This window comes from Ranitomeya imitator, chromosome 1 (genome assembly GCF_032444005.1).
Source record: "Ranitomeya imitator isolate aRanImi1 chromosome 1, aRanImi1.pri, whole genome shotgun sequence".
In the NCBI taxonomy this organism is placed as follows: domain Eukaryota; kingdom Metazoa; phylum Chordata; class Amphibia; order Anura; family Dendrobatidae; genus Ranitomeya; species Ranitomeya imitator.
Window position 1 is genome coordinate 581628163 of NC_091282.1, and position 20274 is coordinate 581648436.

Below are 20274 nucleotides of genomic sequence, written 5' to 3' on the forward strand. Positions count from 1 at the left end.
CTCCTGTCCTGTATATATACACTGCACAGTACCCCTCCTCCTGTCCTGTATATATACACTGCACAGTACCACTCCTCCTGTCCTGTATATATACACTGCACAGTACCACTCCTCCTGTCCTGTATATATACACTGCACAGTACCACTCCTCCTGTCCTGTATATATACACTACACAGTACCACTCCTCCTGTCCTGTATATATACACTGCACAGTACCCCTCCTCCTGTACTGTATGTATACACTGCACAGTACCACTCCTCCTGTCCTGTATACACACACTGCACAGTACCACTCCTCCTGTCCTGTATATATACACTGCACAGTACCACTCCTCCTGTCCTGTATATATGCACTACACAGTACCACTCCTCCTGTCCTGTATATATACACTGCACAGTACCTCTCCTCCTATCCTGTATATATACACTGCACAGTACCACTCCTCCTGTCCTGTATGTATACACTGCACAGTACCACTCCTCCTGTCCTGTATATATACACTACACAGTACCTCTCCTCCTATCCTGTATATATACACTGCACAGTACCACTCCTCCTGTCCTGTATATATACACTGCACAGTACCCCTCCTCCTGTCCTGTATGTATACACTGCACAGTACCACTCCTCCTGTCCTGTATACACACACTGCACAGTACCACTCCTCCTGTCCTGTATATATACACTGCACAGTACCACTCCTCCTGTCCTGTATATATACACTACACAGTACCACTCCTCCTGTCCTGTATATATACACTGCACAGTACCTCTCCTCCTATCCTGTATATATACACTGCACAGTACCACTCCTCCTGTCCTGTATGTATACACTGCACAGTACCACTCCTCCTGTCCTGTATATATACACTACACAGTACCTCTCCTCCTATCCTGTATATATACACTGCACAGTACCACTCCTCCTGTCCTGTATATATACACTGCACAGTACCCCTCCTCCTGTCCTGTATATATACACTGCACAGTACCACTTCTCCTGTCCTGTATATATACACTGCATAGTACCACTCCTCCTGTCCTGTATATATACACTGCACAGTACCACTTCTCCTGTCCTGTATATATACACTGCACAGTACCACTTCTCCTGTCCTGTATATATACACTGCACAGTACCACTCCTCCTGTCCTGTATATATACACTGCACAGTACCTCTCCTCCTATCCTGTATATATACACTGCACAGTACCACTCCTCCTGTCCTGTATGTATACACTGCACAGTACCACTCCTCCTGTCCTGTATATATACACTACACAGTACCTCTCCTCCTATCCTGTATATATACACTGCACAGTACCACTCCTCCTGTCCTGTATATATACACTGCACAGTACCCCTCCTCCTGTCCTGTATATATACACTGCACAGTACCACTTCTCCTGTCCTGTATATATACACTGCATAGTACCACTCCTCCTGTCCTGTATATATACACTGCACAGTACCACTTCTCCTGTCCTGTATATATACACTGCACAGTACCACGTCTCCTGTCCTGTATATATACACTGCACAGTACCACTCCTCCTGTCCTGTATATATACACTGCACAGTACCACTTTTCCTGTCCTGTATATATACACTGCACAGTACCCCTCCTCCTGTCCTGTATGTATACACTGCACAGTACCACTCCTCCTGTCCTGTATACACACACTGCACAGTACCACTCCTCCTGTCCTGTATATATACACTGCACAGTACCACTCCTCCTGTCCTGTATATATACACTACACAGTACCACTCCTCCTGTCCTGTATATATACACTGCACAGTACCTCTCCTCCTATCCTGTATATATACACTGCACAGTACCACTCCTCCTGTCCTGTATGTATACACTGCACAGTACCACTCCTCCTGTCCTGTATATATACACTACACAGTACCTCTCCTCCTATCCTGTATATATACACTGCACAGTACCACTCCTCCTGTCCTGTATATATACACTGCACAGTACCCCTCCTCCTGTCCTGTATATATACACTGCACAGTACCACTTCTCCTGTCCTGTATATATACACTGCATAGTACCACTCCTCCTGTCCTGTATATATACACTGCACAGTACCACTTCTCCTGTCCTGTATATATACACTGCACAGTACCACTTCTCCTGTCCTGTATACACACACTGCACAGTACCACTCCTCCTGTCCTGTATATATACACTGCACAGTACCACTCCTCCTGTCCTGTATATATGCACTACACAGTACCACTCCTCCTGTCCTGTATATATACACTGCACAGTACCTCTCCTCCTATCCTGTATATATACACTGCACAGTACCACTCCTCCTGTCCTGTATGTATACACTGCACAGTACCACTCCTCCTGTCCTGTATATATACACTACACAGTACCTCTCCTCCTATCCTGTATATATACACTGCACAGTACCACTCCTCCTGTCCTGTATATATACACTGCACAGTACCCCTCCTCCTGTCCTGTATGTATACACTGCACAGTACCACTCCTCCTGTCCTGTATACACACACTGCACAGTACCACTCCTCCTGTCCTGTATATATACACTGCACAGTACCACTCCTCCTGTCCTGTATATATACACTACACAGTACCACTCCTCCTGTCCTGTATATATACACTGCACAGTACCTCTCCTCCTATCCTGTATATATACACTGCACAGTACCACTCCTCCTGTCCTGTATGTATACACTGCACAGTACCACTCCTCCTGTCCTGTATATATACACTACACAGTACCTCTCCTCCTATCCTGTATATATACACTGCACAGTACCACTCCTCCTGTCCTGTATATATACACTGCACAGTACCCCTCCTCCTGTCCTGTATATATACACTGCACAGTACCACTTCTCCTGTCCTGTATATATACACTGCATAGTACCACTCCTCCTGTCCTGTATATATACACTGCACAGTACCACTTCTCCTGTCCTGTATATATACACTGCACAGTACCACTTCTCCTGTCCTGTATATATACACTGCACAGTACCACTCCTCCTGTCCTGTATATATACACTGCACAGTACCTCTCCTCCTATCCTGTATATATACACTGCACAGTACCACTCCTCCTGTCCTGTATGTATACACTGCACAGTACCACTCCTCCTGTCCTGTATATATACACTACACAGTACCTCTCCTCCTATCCTGTATATATACACTGCACAGTACCACTCCTCCTGTCCTGTATATATACACTGCACAGTACCCCTCCTCCTGTCCTGTATATATACACTGCACAGTACCACTTCTCCTGTCCTGTATATATACACTGCATAGTACCACTCCTCCTGTCCTGTATATATACACTGCACAGTACCACTTCTCCTGTCCTGTATATATACACTGCACAGTACCACGTCTCCTGTCCTGTATATATACACTGCACAGTACCACTCCTCCTGTCCTGTATATATACACTGCACAGTACCACTTTTCCTGTCCTGTATATATACACTGCACAGTACCCCTCCTCCTGTCCTGTATGTATACACTGCACAGTACCACTCCTCCTGTCCTGTATACACACACTGCACAGTACCACTCCTCCTGTCCTGTATATATACACTGCACAGTACCACTCCTCCTGTCCTGTATATATACACTACACAGTACCACTCCTCCTGTCCTGTATATATACACTGCACAGTACCTCTCCTCCTATCCTGTATATATACACTGCACAGTACCACTCCTCCTGTCCTGTATGTATACACTGCACAGTACCACTCCTCCTGTCCTGTATATATACACTACACAGTACCTCTCCTCCTATCCTGTATATATACACTGCACAGTACCACTCCTCCTGTCCTGTATATATACACTGCACAGTACCCCTCCTCCTGTCCTGTATATATACACTGCACAGTACCACTTCTCCTGTCCTGTATATATACACTGCATAGTACCACTCCTCCTGTCCTGTATATATACACTGCACAGTACCACTTCTCCTGTCCTGTATATATACACTGCACAGTACCACTTCTCCTGTCCTGTATATATACACTGCACAGTACCACTCCTCCTGTCCTGTATATATACACTGCACAGTACCACTTTTCCTGTCCTGTATATATACACTGCACAGTACCCCTCCTCCTGTCCTGTATGTATACACTGCACAGTACCACTCCTCCTGTCCTGTATACACACACTGCACAGTACCACTTCTACTGTCCTGTATATATACACTGCACAGTACCACTCCTCCTGTTCTGTATATATACACTGCACAGTACCGCTCCTCCTGTCCTGTATATATACACTGCACAGTACCACTCCTACTGTCCTGTATATATACACTGCACAGTACCACTCCTTCTGTCCTGTATATATACACTGCACAGTACCACTCCTCCTGTTCTGTATATATACACTGCACAGTACCACTCCTCCTGTCCTGTATATATACACTGCACAGTACCACTCCTACTGTCCTGTATATATACACTGCACAGTACCACTCCTCCTGTCCTGTATGTATACACTGCACAGTACCCCTCCTTCTGTCCTGTATATATACACTGCACGGTACCATTTCTCCTGTTCTGTTGTCAGAGAGGCGACATTGGTCTTTGGGAAGATCAATACTGGTTTATAATTTTCAGTTTTTTTATGGGAAAATTTAAAAAAAATTGGAAAATCCATTTAAATGGATTATCATCCCAAGTAATCTCCTATGCCGAGAACTTGGAATCGCCAGGGTCCAACCGCTGAGACCCCCATGATCCCGAGAGCTGGAGCTCTACAGAGCACCATGTAAATGGACCTGTGGTCGATCATGCGCACTACGGCGCCATTCACATGTGGCTCTTCAAATAACGCCTTTAAGAGGAGTGTTGAAGGGCAGGACAAAGTATAGCAAAATTCACTGATTGGGGGTGGCGAGTGTTTGAGTATGTGGACTGGTGGGGTTTTTTTGTGGCAGGGCTGCTTTTTTGTTCCTGTCCGGCCCTGTGTGTGTGTGTGAGATTATACAGTGGGGCTGTGCGCGTGTGTGTGACTATACAGTGGGGCTGTGTGTGATTATACAGTGAGGCTGTGTGTGTGATTATACAGTGAGGCTGTGTGTGTGTGATTATACAGTGGGACTGTGCGTGTGTGTGTCATATTTTATATATATGTATATATATATATATATATATATATATATATATATATATATATATATCACATGCTTGCAGTCACAAGACCACCTGTTTCCGGCGCAGGCCCCGGAGAATCCTCACAGCGCACAGTGCGCGTGATATGAGGATTCACACATAGTGACTGTAGATATGTAGCTTAAGATCCGACAACACCTTTAAGGATGGGCTGCTACTCACGGGCCACTGCTGTGTGCTTGCCCTCCAGGCTAAAATGTGCCAGTCAGCCCCTGCCCCCCGCCCATAAATCCAACTTGGAGAAAACCTTAGCTCCCACCACCTGGTTGAATAAGTCAGGAACCAGAGGAAGCGCATATGGATATCAGATAGTAATTAGATTCAGTTCACGGAAATCTAAACAGGGTTCGGAGACTGCCATCTCTCGCTTTCACGAAAAAGAACCCTGTCGCCACGGCAAAGATGAAGGTCTGATATGTCCCTTCTCAAAACTCTTAGCAATAAGATCTTTTATGGCTTGTCTTTTAGGACCAGATTGTACAGTCTGGACTTGGGTAGATTAGCTTCCTAGAGGGAGGAAGGAACACAAACACTAGGGAAGTGGGGACCCCTAGGCAGATCTAAAAATCACCCTGTCTTCCCTAACCATCCATATATAGGTTCTGCAGCTATCGCCGAGCAGGAACCTAATCCCTGCCTGACCCTAGCGATAAGCCCTTGTTATGGAAGGAATGGGGTAGCAATAGTCAGACCCCACTACAACTAAAGACAGAGGGTAAATGAACGAGGGGCACACAGCTTGAGAAGACCACCGAGATCTCAAGTCAATATCTTATTATTTCCAATGTCGAAAAAGGGTTAAGTTACAAATACATTTTGTTTTTTTTCTTAAGGCGGCAAGCAAATCTATTGGATATCTAGAATGTTATAGTATTTTATTACTTTTCTTGAACATATGATTTACTCTCCATGCAAAGGGAATAAACAACTGCATAGTCAATCAAAATCAATGTTAAGGCACTATTCTCTTTGCCAAATCAATTTTCTGCAGCCTAAGGCTTATTTACACTAGGATTTCTTGATCAGCATTGATAAGTCAAAACCTCAGAAAAACTCTGGTTTTACCTTACTAATACATAAAGTGAGCTGGTGTCCTACAAAAAAATAATAATTAACATTTATCTGCAGATTACCAGGATGTGTGCAAGTAAACAGCGTTTTTCAATGCAACAGTTTCCTTTCAAACAAAATAGTCCTGAAAATATGCAAGTGTTAATGATACCTTACAACAATGCCTTTACCACTTAGTTCTCTCTTCTATATGGTCTGACACCTCTGCATTTGTCACTGAATTCTGGTATTGGTGAGAATAACCTTCTCCAAAGTAGCTCCATCATTTGAGCCATGATAAGAAATTTGAGTTCTTGCCTAAGGGTACCGTCACACAGTGGCATTTTGATCGCTACGACGGCACGATTTGTGACGTTCCAGCGATATATCCGTGACGTTCCAGCGATCTCGCTGTGTCTGACACGCTTCTGCGATCAGGGACCCCGCTGAGAATCGTACGTCGTAGCAGATCGTTTGAAACTTTCTTTCGTCGTCTAGTGTCCCGCTGTGGCGGCATGATCGCATGGTGTAACAAAGGTGTGCACGATATTGTATACGATGTGCGCATAGTAACCAACGGCTTCTACAACGCACATACGTCATGAAATTATCGCTCCAGCGTCATACATTGCAAAGTGTGACAGCAGTCTACGACGCTGGAGCGATATTGTTACGATGCTGGAGCGTCACGGATCGTGCCGTCGTAGCAATCAAAATGCAACTGTGTGACGGTACCCTTAGAGAAGACTTTGAACCATGTGCACAAGCAGCACATAGGCTTCAGATTTTCAAAGTAGTTTCAACATTAAAAATCCTCAACTAAATGACTGTACAATGTATGTTAACAGACATTATAAAAAAAACCATTTATATTGCAGGTAAAAAAGTGTAAGGTGTCATGTACACAGCAGCAGATACTGTAAAATCCTCTATATGCGCACATGACCCGAGTAACCAAACCACATGCTGAGGACTTATTGTCATATAATTATTTTAACATGCTGGTGTGTTCACTCCTGCATACACTGAATATTTACTAATTGCAAATTGACCATCTTGATGCATAGCCACTTGGTGTTCTTCCACTTCAAACTACACAGTCTTGGGTTTTCTATTCCATTAGAACCAGAAATTACAGATGTTCACTGCAAAACAAAATAAAAAGCTTCAGTTGGATTTAAAAAACAAAACAAAAACAAACATGAATAAAAGCTCCACTCCCAAACTGCAGTCAAAATGACCAATGGCATTGCATACAGCAGATGACTGCCTGTCTGTGTGCATATACACTGCTCAAAAAATAAAGAGAACACTAAAATCCTACATCCTAGATATCACTGAATGAAATATTCCAGTTATAAATCTTTATTAATTACATAGTGGAATGTGTTAAGAACAATAAAACCTAAAAATGATCAACGTAAATCACAACTAATATCCCACAGAGGTCTGGAGTTGGAATGATGCTCAATATCAAAGTGGAAAATGAAGTTACAGGCTGATCCAACTTCAGTGGAAATGCCTCAAGACAAGGAAATGATGCTCAGAAGTTTGTGTGGCCTCCACGTGCCTGTATGACCTCCCTACAACGCCTGGGCATGCTCCTGATGAGGTGGCGGATGGTCTCCTGAGGGATCTTCTCCCAGACCTGGACTAAAGCATCCGTCAACTCCTGGACAGTCTGTGGTGCAATGTGACGTTGGTGGATGGTGCGAGACATGATGTCCCAGATGTGTTCAATCGGATTCAGGTCTGGGGAACGGCTGGGCCAGTCCATAGCTTCAATGCCTTCATCTTGCAAGAAATGCTGACACGCTCCAGCAACATGAGGTCTGGCATTATCCTGCATACTAGCATATGGTCTCACAAAGGGTCTGAGGATTTCAACTCAGTACCTAATGGCAGTCAGGCAACCTCTGGCGAGCACATGGAGGGCTGTGCGGCCCTCCAAAGAAATGCCACCCCACACCATTACTGACCCACTGTCAAATCAGTCATGCTGAAGGATGTTGCAGGCAGATCTTTGTCCACGTCGTCTCCAGACTCTGTCACGTCTGTCACACGTGCTCAGTGTGAACCTGCTTCCATCTGTGAAGAGCACAGGGTGCCTCCAACCTCTGGACACTACGCTGACAGACACAGCAAACCTTCTTGCCACTGCTCGCATTGATGTGTCATCCTGGATGAGCTGCACTACTTGAGCCAATTGTGTGGGTTGTAGAGTCCATCTCATGCATTGGTACTGAGATGTGGTCTGTGGTCCCCACCTGCAGAACCACTCTTTTATTCAGTGTCTTGATAATTGCCAATAATTTCCATCTGTTGTCTATTCCATTTGCACAACAGCATGTGAAATTGATTGTCAAAGTGTTGCTTCCTAAGTGGACAGTTTGATTTCACAGAAGTTAGCTTTACTTGGAGTTATATTCTGTTATTTATGTGTTCCCTTTATTTTTTTTGAGCAGTATATATAACTATACATAGTGACTTATGAATACTAAAGTTACAGTAGTATGTTTCAATTGATATGCAAAATGAGGCGATAGAGATAAAGCCTCTGTCAATCCCTCTCTAGTTTCGCCAAGCACCGCCTCCTGCTTGACTCAGAAAATCATAAGTCAGTCTAGCAGGTGGAGGCAGTGCTGGGCAGAAAAAAGAGCTCGAGTAACGAAGGCTTCACATTTTCAGTCTCATTTGTATATAAATTCAAACGCTGAATTCTCAGTAACAGAGGAAAGTACTTGCCATGTAAAGGTATTGATGGACTTGTCTTCCAAACAGCTACATGTGCATATAAATAATTTTGGAAGAGAAATCTGCTGACAGATGACCTTTAAAAATCAATTCATGATTGACAGTTTGTTCACAATGACTGATTAGGAAATGAAAGATATTTAGAATTGAGAGTCCTCAGTGGTTGATACCTTTTAGTGACTAACTGAAAAGATGGTGGTAACAATTATTAGGAAATGATTAGGAAATGAGCACTCCTAGAAATGTCTGTTCACAATAATCAGCCAGTATAAATGTACTCTTAATAATCTGGTTTGTTAGATAACGTAAACGTAAGACTTAAATCTATTAGTTCTATTATTCTTAGACCATTTTTTTGCTGCCAAAAGCTGGAGCACGCATTTAGTAATTTTGCCACATTTAACCATAGCTATTTCTATGCACTTCCTAAAAGTGTCTAGTGAACCATAAAGTACGTCTAAAACTTCTTAGGCCCCTTTCTCACATCAGTTTTTAGCTGTCAGGCACAATCTGGCTAATTTTTAAAAAAAAACGATCCATTGTAAATTGTGAAAAACTGATGCGACGGATCCGTTTTCCACTGGATCCGTTTCCTGAGGAGAGAGAGAGAGGAGAGAGAGGAGAGAGAGAGGAGAGAGAGAGAGGAGAGAGAGAGGAGAGAGAGAGAGGAGAGAGAGGAGAGAGAGAGAGGCCGATAATACTGGGGGAAGAGGAAAGTGCAGTGGCCGTAGCAGCGGAATATGTCAGTGCCTGCCACAGACTAAGAGGAGCCTGATATGTCATGGACTCCCGTACCCCAACACTGGACATATCCCTATCCCCCGACTAAAGAGCCCGATATGTCATGGACTCCTATACCCCACCCTGGAAACATCCCCTATCCTCTAAAAGGAATTTGATATTCCCTGGACCTCTATATGCCCCCCCTCCCCCACCCCCGTATTTTTACCATATGCTTTGGCAATGCTAACATGTACTTAGTCCTGCTAATAAAGCTCATTTGAATTTGAGAGGAGAGAGAGAGAGGAGAGAGAAGGAGGAGAGAGAGAGGGGAGAGAGAGAGGGGACAGAGAGGGGAGAGAGGAGAGAGAGAGGAGAGAGAGAGGAGAGTGGAGAGAGAGAGGAGAGAGAGAGGAGAGAGAGGAGAGAGAGGAGAGAGAGGAGAGAGAGAGAGGAGAGAGAGAGAGGAGAGAGAGAGGAGAGAGAGAGAGGAGAGAGAGGAGAGAGAGAGAGAGGAGAGTGGAGAGAGAGAGGAGAGAGAGGAGAGAGAGAGGGGGGAGAGAGCGAGGGGAGAGAGAGGGGAGAGAGAGAGGGGAGAGAGAGAGGGGAGAGAGAAGAGAGAGAGGAGAGAGAGAGAGGGAGAAGAGAGAGAGGAGAGAGAGGGGAGAGAGAGAGAGGAGAGAGAGGGGAGAGAGAGGGGAGAGAGAGAGGGGAGAGAGAGGGGAGAGAGAAGAGAGAAGAGAGAGAGGAGAGAGAGAGGGAGAAGAGAGAGAGAGGAGAGAGAGAGGGAGAGAGAAAGAGAGAGATCCATTGCCGGGTCTGTCGCGGTGCGTTTTTTCGCCGGACAGAAAAAGCGTTCCTCTGTACATTTTCTCCAGCCGCAGGAAGACTAATTTTGGATGGATCCGGCACAAAAAAAATGGAGGAAATATTAGGCCATCCATCACAATCCGGCACTAATACAAGTCTGTGAGAAAAAAGCAGATCAGGCAGCAACTTTTGCCTGAGCATTTTTTTTTCAAAATTCGCCTGTTGTGCCTGACAGCAAAATCCTGATGTGTGAAAGGGGCCTTAACTACACACGTGGTCAAAATTGTTGGTACCCTTCGTGTAGTGAGATTAAAAAAACCAATGGTCACAGAAATAACTTGAAACTGACAAAAGTAATAAATAAAAAATCTATAAAAATCAACAAACGAAAGTCAGACATTGCTTTTCAACCATGCTTCCACAGAATAAAAAATAAAAAAATCTGGAAATACTCCTGGACAGAAATGATGGTACCCCTGAAAATAACGTGACAAAAGGGACATGTTAAATCAAGGTGTGTCCACTATCTAGCGTTACAGGTGTCTACAATCTTGGAATCAGTGGAATCAGTGAGTGGGCCTGTATATATGGCTACAGATACTCACTGTGCTGTTTGGTGACATGGTGTGTATCACACTCAACATGGACCAGAGGAAGCAAAGGAAAGAGTTCTCAAGAGATTAGTAAACAAATTATAGACAAACATGTTAAAGGTAAAAGTTAGAAGACCATCTCCAAGCAGCTTGATGTTCCTATGACTACAGTTGCACATATTATTCAGAAATTTAAGATCCATGGGACTGTAGCCAGCCTCCCTGGATGTGGCTGCAGGAAGTAAACTAATGACAAATCAAAGAAATGGATAATATGAATGGTTTGGGTTTTGCCTGGGGTATAGTGTGGGTCTGGCGCCGCCGCTACAGGTCTGGTCTGGTTAGGCCTAGATGTAGATAGGCCTCCATTGTGGCCCTTCTTGATTCTTGGTCCCGAAAGAGGATTTTTACCCATGGGATCCAGTTTTTTCTTGTGGGTGAATCCTGACATCATTGTAGCTGCTTTGGAATCAATTTCTTCACTTTTAGTATGCTTTTTTGGAGCTTTATTAGGGGAAACTGCAGGAGCGCCTGTGAAGCAGGACTACTCCGTTCCCCATGCAAACCATGCCCCCCGGATAATAATGGTAACAAAAGAGCCCAGAAAAACTTCTAAACAGATTAAAGGTGAACTTCAAGCTCAAGGAACATCAGTGTCAGATTCCACCATCCATCGTTGTATGAGCCAAAGTGGACTTCACGGGAGAAAACGAAGGAGGACACCATTGTTGAAAAAAAAAAAATCATAAAAAAAAGCCTGACTGGAATTTGCCAAACTACAAGTTGACAAGCCACAAAGCTTCTGGGAGAATGTTCTATGAACAGATGAAAGAAAATGGAACTTTTTGGTACGGCACATCAGCTCTATGTTCACAAAGGTAAAAATGAAGCATATCAATAAAAGAACACTGTCCCTGCTGTCGAACATGGAGGAGGGTCTGATATGTTCTGGGGCTACTTTGCTGTATCTGGCACAGGGTGTCTAGAATCTGTGCAGGGTACAGTGAAATCTCAAGACTATCAAAGGATTCTAGAGAGAAATGTGATGCCCAGTGTCAGAAAGCTTGGTCTCAGTCACAGGTCATGGGTCTTGCAACAGGATAATGACCCAAAAACACACACAGCTAAAAACACCCAAGAATGGCTAAGAGGAAAACATTGGATTATTCTGAAGTGGCCATTGAGTCCTGACCTAAATCCTATTGAGCATCATTGGAAAGAGCTGAAACATGCCATCTGGAAAAGGCAATCTTCAAATATGAAACAACTGGAGCAGCTCACGCTTGAGGACGGGCCAAAATACCTGTCTCATTTGATTGCAGTGATTGTCTCAAAAGGTTGTGCAACAAAATATTAAGTTAAGAGTGCCATTATTTCTGTCCACGCCTATTTCATGAGATTTTTTTTTTTTCATTCTGTGGAAGCATGATTGGAAAGCAAGTATGACTTTCATTTGTTCATTTTCATAGATTTTTTATTCATTATTACTTTTGTCAGATTCAAGTTATTTCTGTGACCATTGTGGGTATTTCTGTCATTAAACAAGGGTTACTAACAATTTTGACCATATGTGTACGTCATATTGCATATCTGCACATCTGTGGGTGGTAAATCTCCCACAATATGTCCTGCAGGAAAGCTTCTGTTAATAATGGTAATTCCAGACCACCTCACCTTGAGTTTTTATCATCTCACCTATTAATTCTGGAAAGGATCTCTTTAATCCGGATGACCAATTTCTCGTGCTGAACTGGGTTGCCTTCAATAACACTGTGGAGCTTAGCCATATAAACATCAAGATTCCCCACTGTAGGAGTCTCTCCTGTTCCTATACAGTTGGAGAGTAAAGCAACATTTAAATGTAATTAAATCTGTACACTATGGACAGACTGTGGAAGAAGACCTAACCTAAACCTTCTATCGTAATTACTTTTTTTAGCCATTACATTTCCTTCATTTTTTTCCTGAACCCATTATTGCATGTATATCACAGGTCAGATGCGCATGTATGATGTAGGCAAAGGAGCTTAAAGGGAACCTGTCCCCCAGTTTTTTCAATATGAGCTAAAAATAGCGTTAAATAGGGCCTGAGCTGTGCTTTACAATAGTGTCTTTATTGTCCCCTGATTCCCCACCTTTGCTGCCAACATACCTTAGTAAAGTTGCCGTTTTCGCCTGTCAATCACGCTAGTCCTGTCAAATGGGCTTTGTGAAATCGCTGTTTCTCCCCCACCTCTTGCTATTCCCTAAGAAATTTCTTCCCGGCGTTGGCGTAGTGTTTCACGCCTGCGCAGTGCATTCCGCTCTTGCGCCTGCGCATTATGCTTTACCCAACTGTGGGCACAGCATACAGCACATCACTGCGCATGCACAGCTCTTCACTGTAACCTGTGTGCCCCGGAAGTCTGGATATGCAAATTTGCATACCGAGACTTCCGGGGCACAGAGGTTACAGTAAAAAACCGGCACATGCGCAATGATGTCTTGTATGGTTTGCCCACTGTTGGGCAATACATACTGCGCATGCACAAGAACGGAATGCACTGCGCAACTGCAAAAAAAGAGCGCGATCTTGAGCTATTCACAGATCACGTTACGTCAGACACGCTGAGGAGCGGGGGGAGAAACAGTGATTTCACAACGCCCATTTGATCGGACCAGCGTGATTGACAGGCAAAAACGGTGACTTTACTAAGGTATTTTGGCAGCAAAGGTGGGGAATCAGGGGACAATAAAGACACTATTGTAAAGCACAGCTCAGGCCCTATTTAACGCTATTTTTAGCTCATATTGAAAAAAACAGGGTGACAGGTTCCCTTTAACCTGTCCCGTAACAAGAAAGGTAGGCTTCTATCTATCCAACGGTCCCCACACAATATGTGACTGCAGTGCACTTGAATATAAAAACTTTATTCCAACTCACCCAGTTGCTTCATCCACCTGTGTGGAGACCCCCTGATGTACCAAAGCAGTGGAAGCCCACCAATTCTAACTCCGACCCTAACACACCCTTAACTCTAATACCAACCCTAACCACAAACCTAACCCTAACATACCCCTAACCCTAATTCCTACCCCAAGGCCAGTTTCACACGTCCAGATAATTCCGGTACCGGAAAAATCGGTACCGGAATTATCCGTGTGTCAGTGTGCTCACGTGGCACATCAGTGTGGCACATGTGCGGCATCCGTGTGCCGCCCATGTGCCGACTGGGTTCCACACGCACCGTGCAGGAGACAGCGCTACAGTTAAGCACTGTCCCCTGCATCTGGTGCTGAAGCCGCCATTCATTTCTTCTCTCCAGCAGCGTTCGCTGGATAGAAGATATGGATAATTATTTTTTTTTTTTTTTTTTGGTGTTAAAAAAAAAGATCCCTGTCCCCAACCCCCTCCCACCCCCTGTGCGCCCTCCCCCCCCCCCCCCCCGCTGTTAATAAAATACTTACCCGGCTCCCTCGCTGCTTCCTCTCCTCGCCGCAGCTTCTCCTGTATGAGCGGTCACGTGGTGCCGCCCATTACAGTGATGAATATACGGCTCCACCTCCCATAGGGGTGGAAAGTGGACCACAAGCACTTTAATGGGTCCGTGTAATACGTGCGCTCCCACGAACACTGACTTGTCTCCGTGTTTTCCAAACGGACACACGGTCCGTGAAAACACGCTGACATGTGCAGAGACACATTGATTTTAATGTGTCTACGTGAGTCAGTGTCTCCGGTACGTGAGGAAACTGTCACCTCATATACCGGAGCCACTGACATGTGAAACCGGCCTAACTGTAATCCCAACCATAACCACAACCCTTTTAGCCCAACTCTAACCCTAATGGAAAAATAAAAATGAAAAAAATTGTATTTTATTATTTTTACCTAACTAATGCTGGTTTCACTCTTGTGTTGGGCAGAGCTGCGGAGGGCTGCGTAGTTCCTCCGTTAAGCCACACCCATGCCCACTGCCGCACCTCTTCCATTCAGCTCCGCCTACATCGGCATGCATCCTGCGTACCTAACTTTAACATTGGGTACGCAGGCCATGTAAATGTATGCGGATGCCTCCGCATGTGTCGTTTTGACCCTGCGCCGAACTGCGTCAAACGCAACATGTTGCAATTTGTTGAAATCGGCGCAGCGTCGCATGCGGGGACATTCACATGGTCTGCGTACCCAATGTTAAAGATAGATATGCAGGACGCATGCCGACGTAGGTGGAGCTGAATGGAAGAGGTGCGGCAGTAGGCGGGGCTTAACAGAGGATTTATGCAGCCCTCTGCAGCTCTGCCCAACGCAAGTGTGAAACCAGCCTAAGGGTACCGTCACACAGTGGCACTTTGATCGCTAGGACGGCACGATCTGTGACGTTCCAGCGATATCCTTACGATCTCGCTGTGTCTGACACGCTACTGCGATCAGGGACCCCGCTGAGAATCGTACATCGTAGCAGATCATTTGAAACTTTATTTCGTGTGTGACGCCGATTCAGCGGTCTTCACTGGTAACCAGGGTAAACAACGATGTCGATCGCTGCAGCGTCGTTGTGTGGTCGCTGGAGAGCTGTCACACAGACAGCTCTCCAGCGACCAAGGATCCCGAAGTCCCCTGGTAACCAGGGTAAACATCGGGTTACTAAGCGCAGGGCCGCGCTTAGTAACCCGATGTTTACCCTGGTTACCAGCGTAAACGTAAAAAAACAAACAGCTTCCTGCACTGGCTGTGAGCGCCGGTCAGCCGGAAAGCAAAGCGGTGACGTCACCGCTCTGCGTTCCGGCTGGCCGCTCACTGTCAGTGCAGGAAGCAGAGCGCCGGGGACAGACAGCGGTAGGTAAGTATGTAGTGTTTGTTTTTTTACGTTTACGCTGGTAACCAGGGTAAACATCGGGTTACTAAGCGCGGCCCTGCGCTTAGTAACCCAATGTTTACCCTGGTTACCAGGGGACTTCGGGATCGTTGGTCGCTGGAGAGCTGTCTGTGTGACAGCTCTCCAGCGACCACACAACGACACTGCAGCGATCGACATCGTTGTCGTATCGCTGCAACGTCGTTCCAGTGTGACGGTACCCTAAGAGAGTAATCAAGGGTGGGTTTGATTTACTATTTTCTTTTTTATTTTGATCACTGTGATAGACTCTATCACAGTGATCAAAATGAACCAATAGGAAAAACTTCCTAATGTTGTCGGCTGCCGCCAGCAGATCTCGGCGGGAGCACTGCTCATGCGCCCGCCATTTTCTCCCGGAAGTACATGATAGTGGCCCGGGGGACTTCACAGAGGGGATCCAGGGACTCTGGAGGTACCGGGGGAGGATGGGGGGACCCTATTTCTCTCTCCTCTGATGTGTAATCACATCAGAGGAGAGAAAAATTAAATGGAAAATCAGACTTTTTTTGGCGGTCACCGTTATACTGTTAATAACGGAGATCGCAACACTGGGGTCGGTAAAAACCGACTGCCGCCGTTAAAAATATCGGCGGTCGTTAAGGGGTTAAAATGTGTCTAGTCTGAATACCTCTCTAAGACTGAAGTTATTGGCTGTTGGGCATGCATGATTTGTCCAAATTATGTGCCAAGTGTCTCAGTTTTGTTTACTGTATGTGGAGATGGCTGCTCCTAGTATGCATCTGTTCACACTAGCTTGGAAGTGACAGTCAGTCTTTTGTCATATTCCCCAAAGAAGCCAGTACAGATAACACGCAAAACGCATGTTGGGGTTAAGTATTCCCAATGTGACCACCTCATTCATACCATGGATAAGGACTTTTTACCGTAACATGTGTAGTGCAGTGGTCTCCACACTGTGCAGTGATGAGGCAGTGACCCAGCAAAGTTCAAAACAAAACATGTTTTAACCCCTTTACCCCCAAGGGTGGTTTGCACGTCAATGACCAGGCCAATTTTTACAATTCTGACCACTGTCCCTTTATGAGGTTATAACTCTGGAACGCTTCAACGGATCCTGGTGATTCTGACATTGTTTTCTCGTGACATATTGTACTTCATGATAGTGGTAAAATTTCTTTGATAGTACCTGCGTTTATTTGTGAAAAAAATGGAAATTTGGCGAAAATTTTGAAAATTTCGCAATTTTCAAACTTTGAATTTTTATGCAATTAAATCACAGAGATATGTCACACAAAATTTTTTTTTTGTTAGGGAGTTATAAGGGTTAAAAGTTGACCAGCAATTTCTCATTTTTACAACACCATTTTTTTTTAGGGACCACGTCTCATTTGAAGTCATTTTGAGGGGTCTATATGATAGAAAATGCCCAAGTGTGACACCATTCTAAAAACTGCACCCCTCAAGGTGCTCAAAACCACATTCAAGAAGTTTATTAACCCTTCAGGTGTTTAATAGGAATTTTTGGAATGTTTAAATAAAAATGAACATTTAACTTTTTTACACAAAAAATTTACTTCAGCTCCAATTTGTTTTATTTTACCAAGGGTAACAGGAGAAAATGGACCCCAAAAGTTGTTGTCCAATTTGTCCTGAGTACGCTGATACCCCATATGTGGCAGTAAACCACTGTTTGGGCGCATGGGAGAGCTCGGAAGGGAAGGAGCGCCGTTTGACTTTTCAATGCAAAATTGACAGGAATTGAGATGGGACGCCATGTTGCGTTTGGAGAGCCACTGATGTGCCTAAACATTGAAAACCCCCACAAGTGACACCATTTTGGAAAGTAGACCCCCTAAGGAACTTATCTGGATGTGTGGTGAGCACTTTGACCCACCAAGTGCTTCACAGAAGTTTATAATGCAGAGCCATAAAAATAAAACAAAATTTTTTTCCCACAAAAATTATTTTTTAGCCCCCAATTTTGTATTATCCCTAGGGTAACAGGAGAAATTGGACCCCAAAAGTTGTTGTCCAATTTGTCCTGAGTACGCTGATACCCCATATGTGGGGGGGGGGGGGAACCACCGTTTGGGCGCATGGGAGGGCTCGGAAGGGAAGGAGCGCCATTTGGAATGCAGACTTAGATGGAATGGTCTGCAGGCGTCACATTGCGTTTGCAGAGCCCCTAATGTACCTAAACAGTAGAAACCCCCCACAAGTGACACCATTTTGGAAAGTAGACCCCCTAAGGAACTCATCTTGATGTGTTGTGAGAGCTTTGAACCCCCAAGTATTTCACTACAGTTTATAACGCAGAGCCGTGCAAATAAAAAATATTTTTTTTCCACAAAAATTATATTTTAGCCCCCAGTTTTGTATTTTTCCAAAGTTAGCAGGAGAAATTGGACCCTAAATGTTGTTGTCCAATTCGTCCTGAGTACACTGATACCCGATATGTGGGGGGGGACCACCGTTTGGGCGCATGGGAGGGCTCGGAAGGGAAGGAGCATCATTTGGAATGCAGACTTAGATGGATTGGTCTGCAGGCGTCACATTGCGTTTGCAGAGCCCCTAATGTACCTAAACAGTAGAAACCCCCCACAAGTGACCCCATATTGGAAACTAGACCCCTCAATGAACTTATCTAGATGTGTTGTGAGAACTTTGAACCCCCAAGTGTTTCACTACAGTTTATAACGCAGAGCCGTGAAAATAAAAAATCTTTTTGTTTTCCCACAAAAATTATATTTTAGCCCCCAGTTTTGTATTTTCCCAAGGGTAACAGGAGAAATTGGTCCACAAAGGTTGTTGTCCAATTTGTCCTGAGTACGCTGATACCCCATATGTGAGGGTAAACCCCTGTTTGGGCACACAGGAGAGCTCGGAAGGGAAGGAGCACTGTTTTACTTTTTCAACGCAGAATTGGCTGGAATTGAGATCGGACGCCATGTCGTGTTTGGAGAGCCCCTGATGTGCCGAAACAGTGGAAACCCCCCAATTATAACTGAAACCCTAATCTAAACACACCCCTAACCCTAATTCCAACAGTAACCCTAACCACACCTCTAACCCTGACACACCCCTAACCCTAATCCCAACCCTATTCCCAACTGTAAATGTAATCTAAACCCTAACCCTAACTTTAGCCCCAACCCTAACTGTAGCCCCAACCCTAACCCTAGCCCTAACCCTAGCCCTAACGGGAAAATGGAAATAAATAATTTTTTTTTTATTTTTCCCTAACTAAGGGGGTGATGAAGGGGGGTTTGATTTACTTTTATAGCGAGTTTTTTAGCGGATTTTTATGATTGGCAGCCGTCACACACTGAAAGACCCTTTTTATTGCAAAAAATATTTTTTGCAATACCACATTTTGAGAGCTATAATTTTTCCACATTTTGGTCCACAGAGTCATGTGAGGTCTTGTTTTTTGCGGGACGAGTTGACGTTTTTATTGAAAACATTTTCGGGCACGTGACATTTTTTGATCGCTTTTTATTCCGATTTTTGTGAGGAAGAATGACCAAAAACCAGCTATTCATGAATTTCTATTGGGGGAGGCGTTTATACCGTTCCGCGTTTGGTAAAATTGATAAATCAGTTTTATTCTTCGGGTCAGTACGATTACAGCGATACCTCATTTATATCTTTTTTTATGGTTTGGCGCTTTTATACGATAAAAACTATTTTACAGAAAAAATAATTATTTTTGCATCGCTTTATTCTCAGGACTATAACTTTTTTATTTTTTTGCTGATGATGCTGTATGGCGGCTCGTTTTTTGCGGGACAATATGACGCTTTCAGTGGTACCATGGTTATTTATATCTGTCCTTTTGATCGCGTGTTATTCCACTTTTTGTTCGGCGGTATGATAATAAAGCGTTGTTTTTTGCCTCGTTTTTTTTTTTTCTTACGGTGTTTACTGAAGGGGTTAACTAGTGGGACAGTTTTATAGGTCGGGTCGTTACGGACGCGGCGATACTAAATATGTGTACTTTTATTGGGTTTTTTTTTTATTTAGATGAAGAAATGTATTTACGGGAATAATATTTTTTTTTTTTTTCATTATTTTGGAATTTTTTTTTTTATTTTTTTTTTACACATTTGGAAATTTTTTTTTTAACTTTTTTACTTTGTCCCAGGGGAAGACATCACAGATCAGTGATCTGACATGCAGCGCTGCAGCCTTCACAGTGCCTGCTCTAAGCAGGCTCTGTGAAGCCACCTCCCTCCCTGCAGGACCCGGATCCGCGGCCATCTTGGATCCGGGGCTGGAGGAAACAGGGAGGGAGGTGA

The 20274-nt window shown here is 44.3% G+C and overlaps 1 protein-coding gene across 1 annotated transcript in view; it reads right to left on the reverse strand.

Moving 5' to 3' along the window:
- Positions 1 to 6069: 6069 nt before the first annotated feature.
- Positions 6070 to 20274, reverse strand: part of HMG20B (high mobility group 20B) — a 740474-nt gene continuing 726269 nt past the window's right edge. The window contains exons 9-10 of the mRNA XM_069767875.1: positions 12834 to 12966; positions 6070 to 7406 (exon numbers count right to left, since the gene is read on the reverse strand). Of these exons, the coding sequence (XP_069623976.1) occupies positions 7394 to 7406; positions 12834 to 12966 (146 nt within the window). The 3' untranslated portion in view covers positions 6070 to 7393. The remainder of the gene's footprint in view (positions 7407 to 12833; positions 12967 to 20274) is intronic.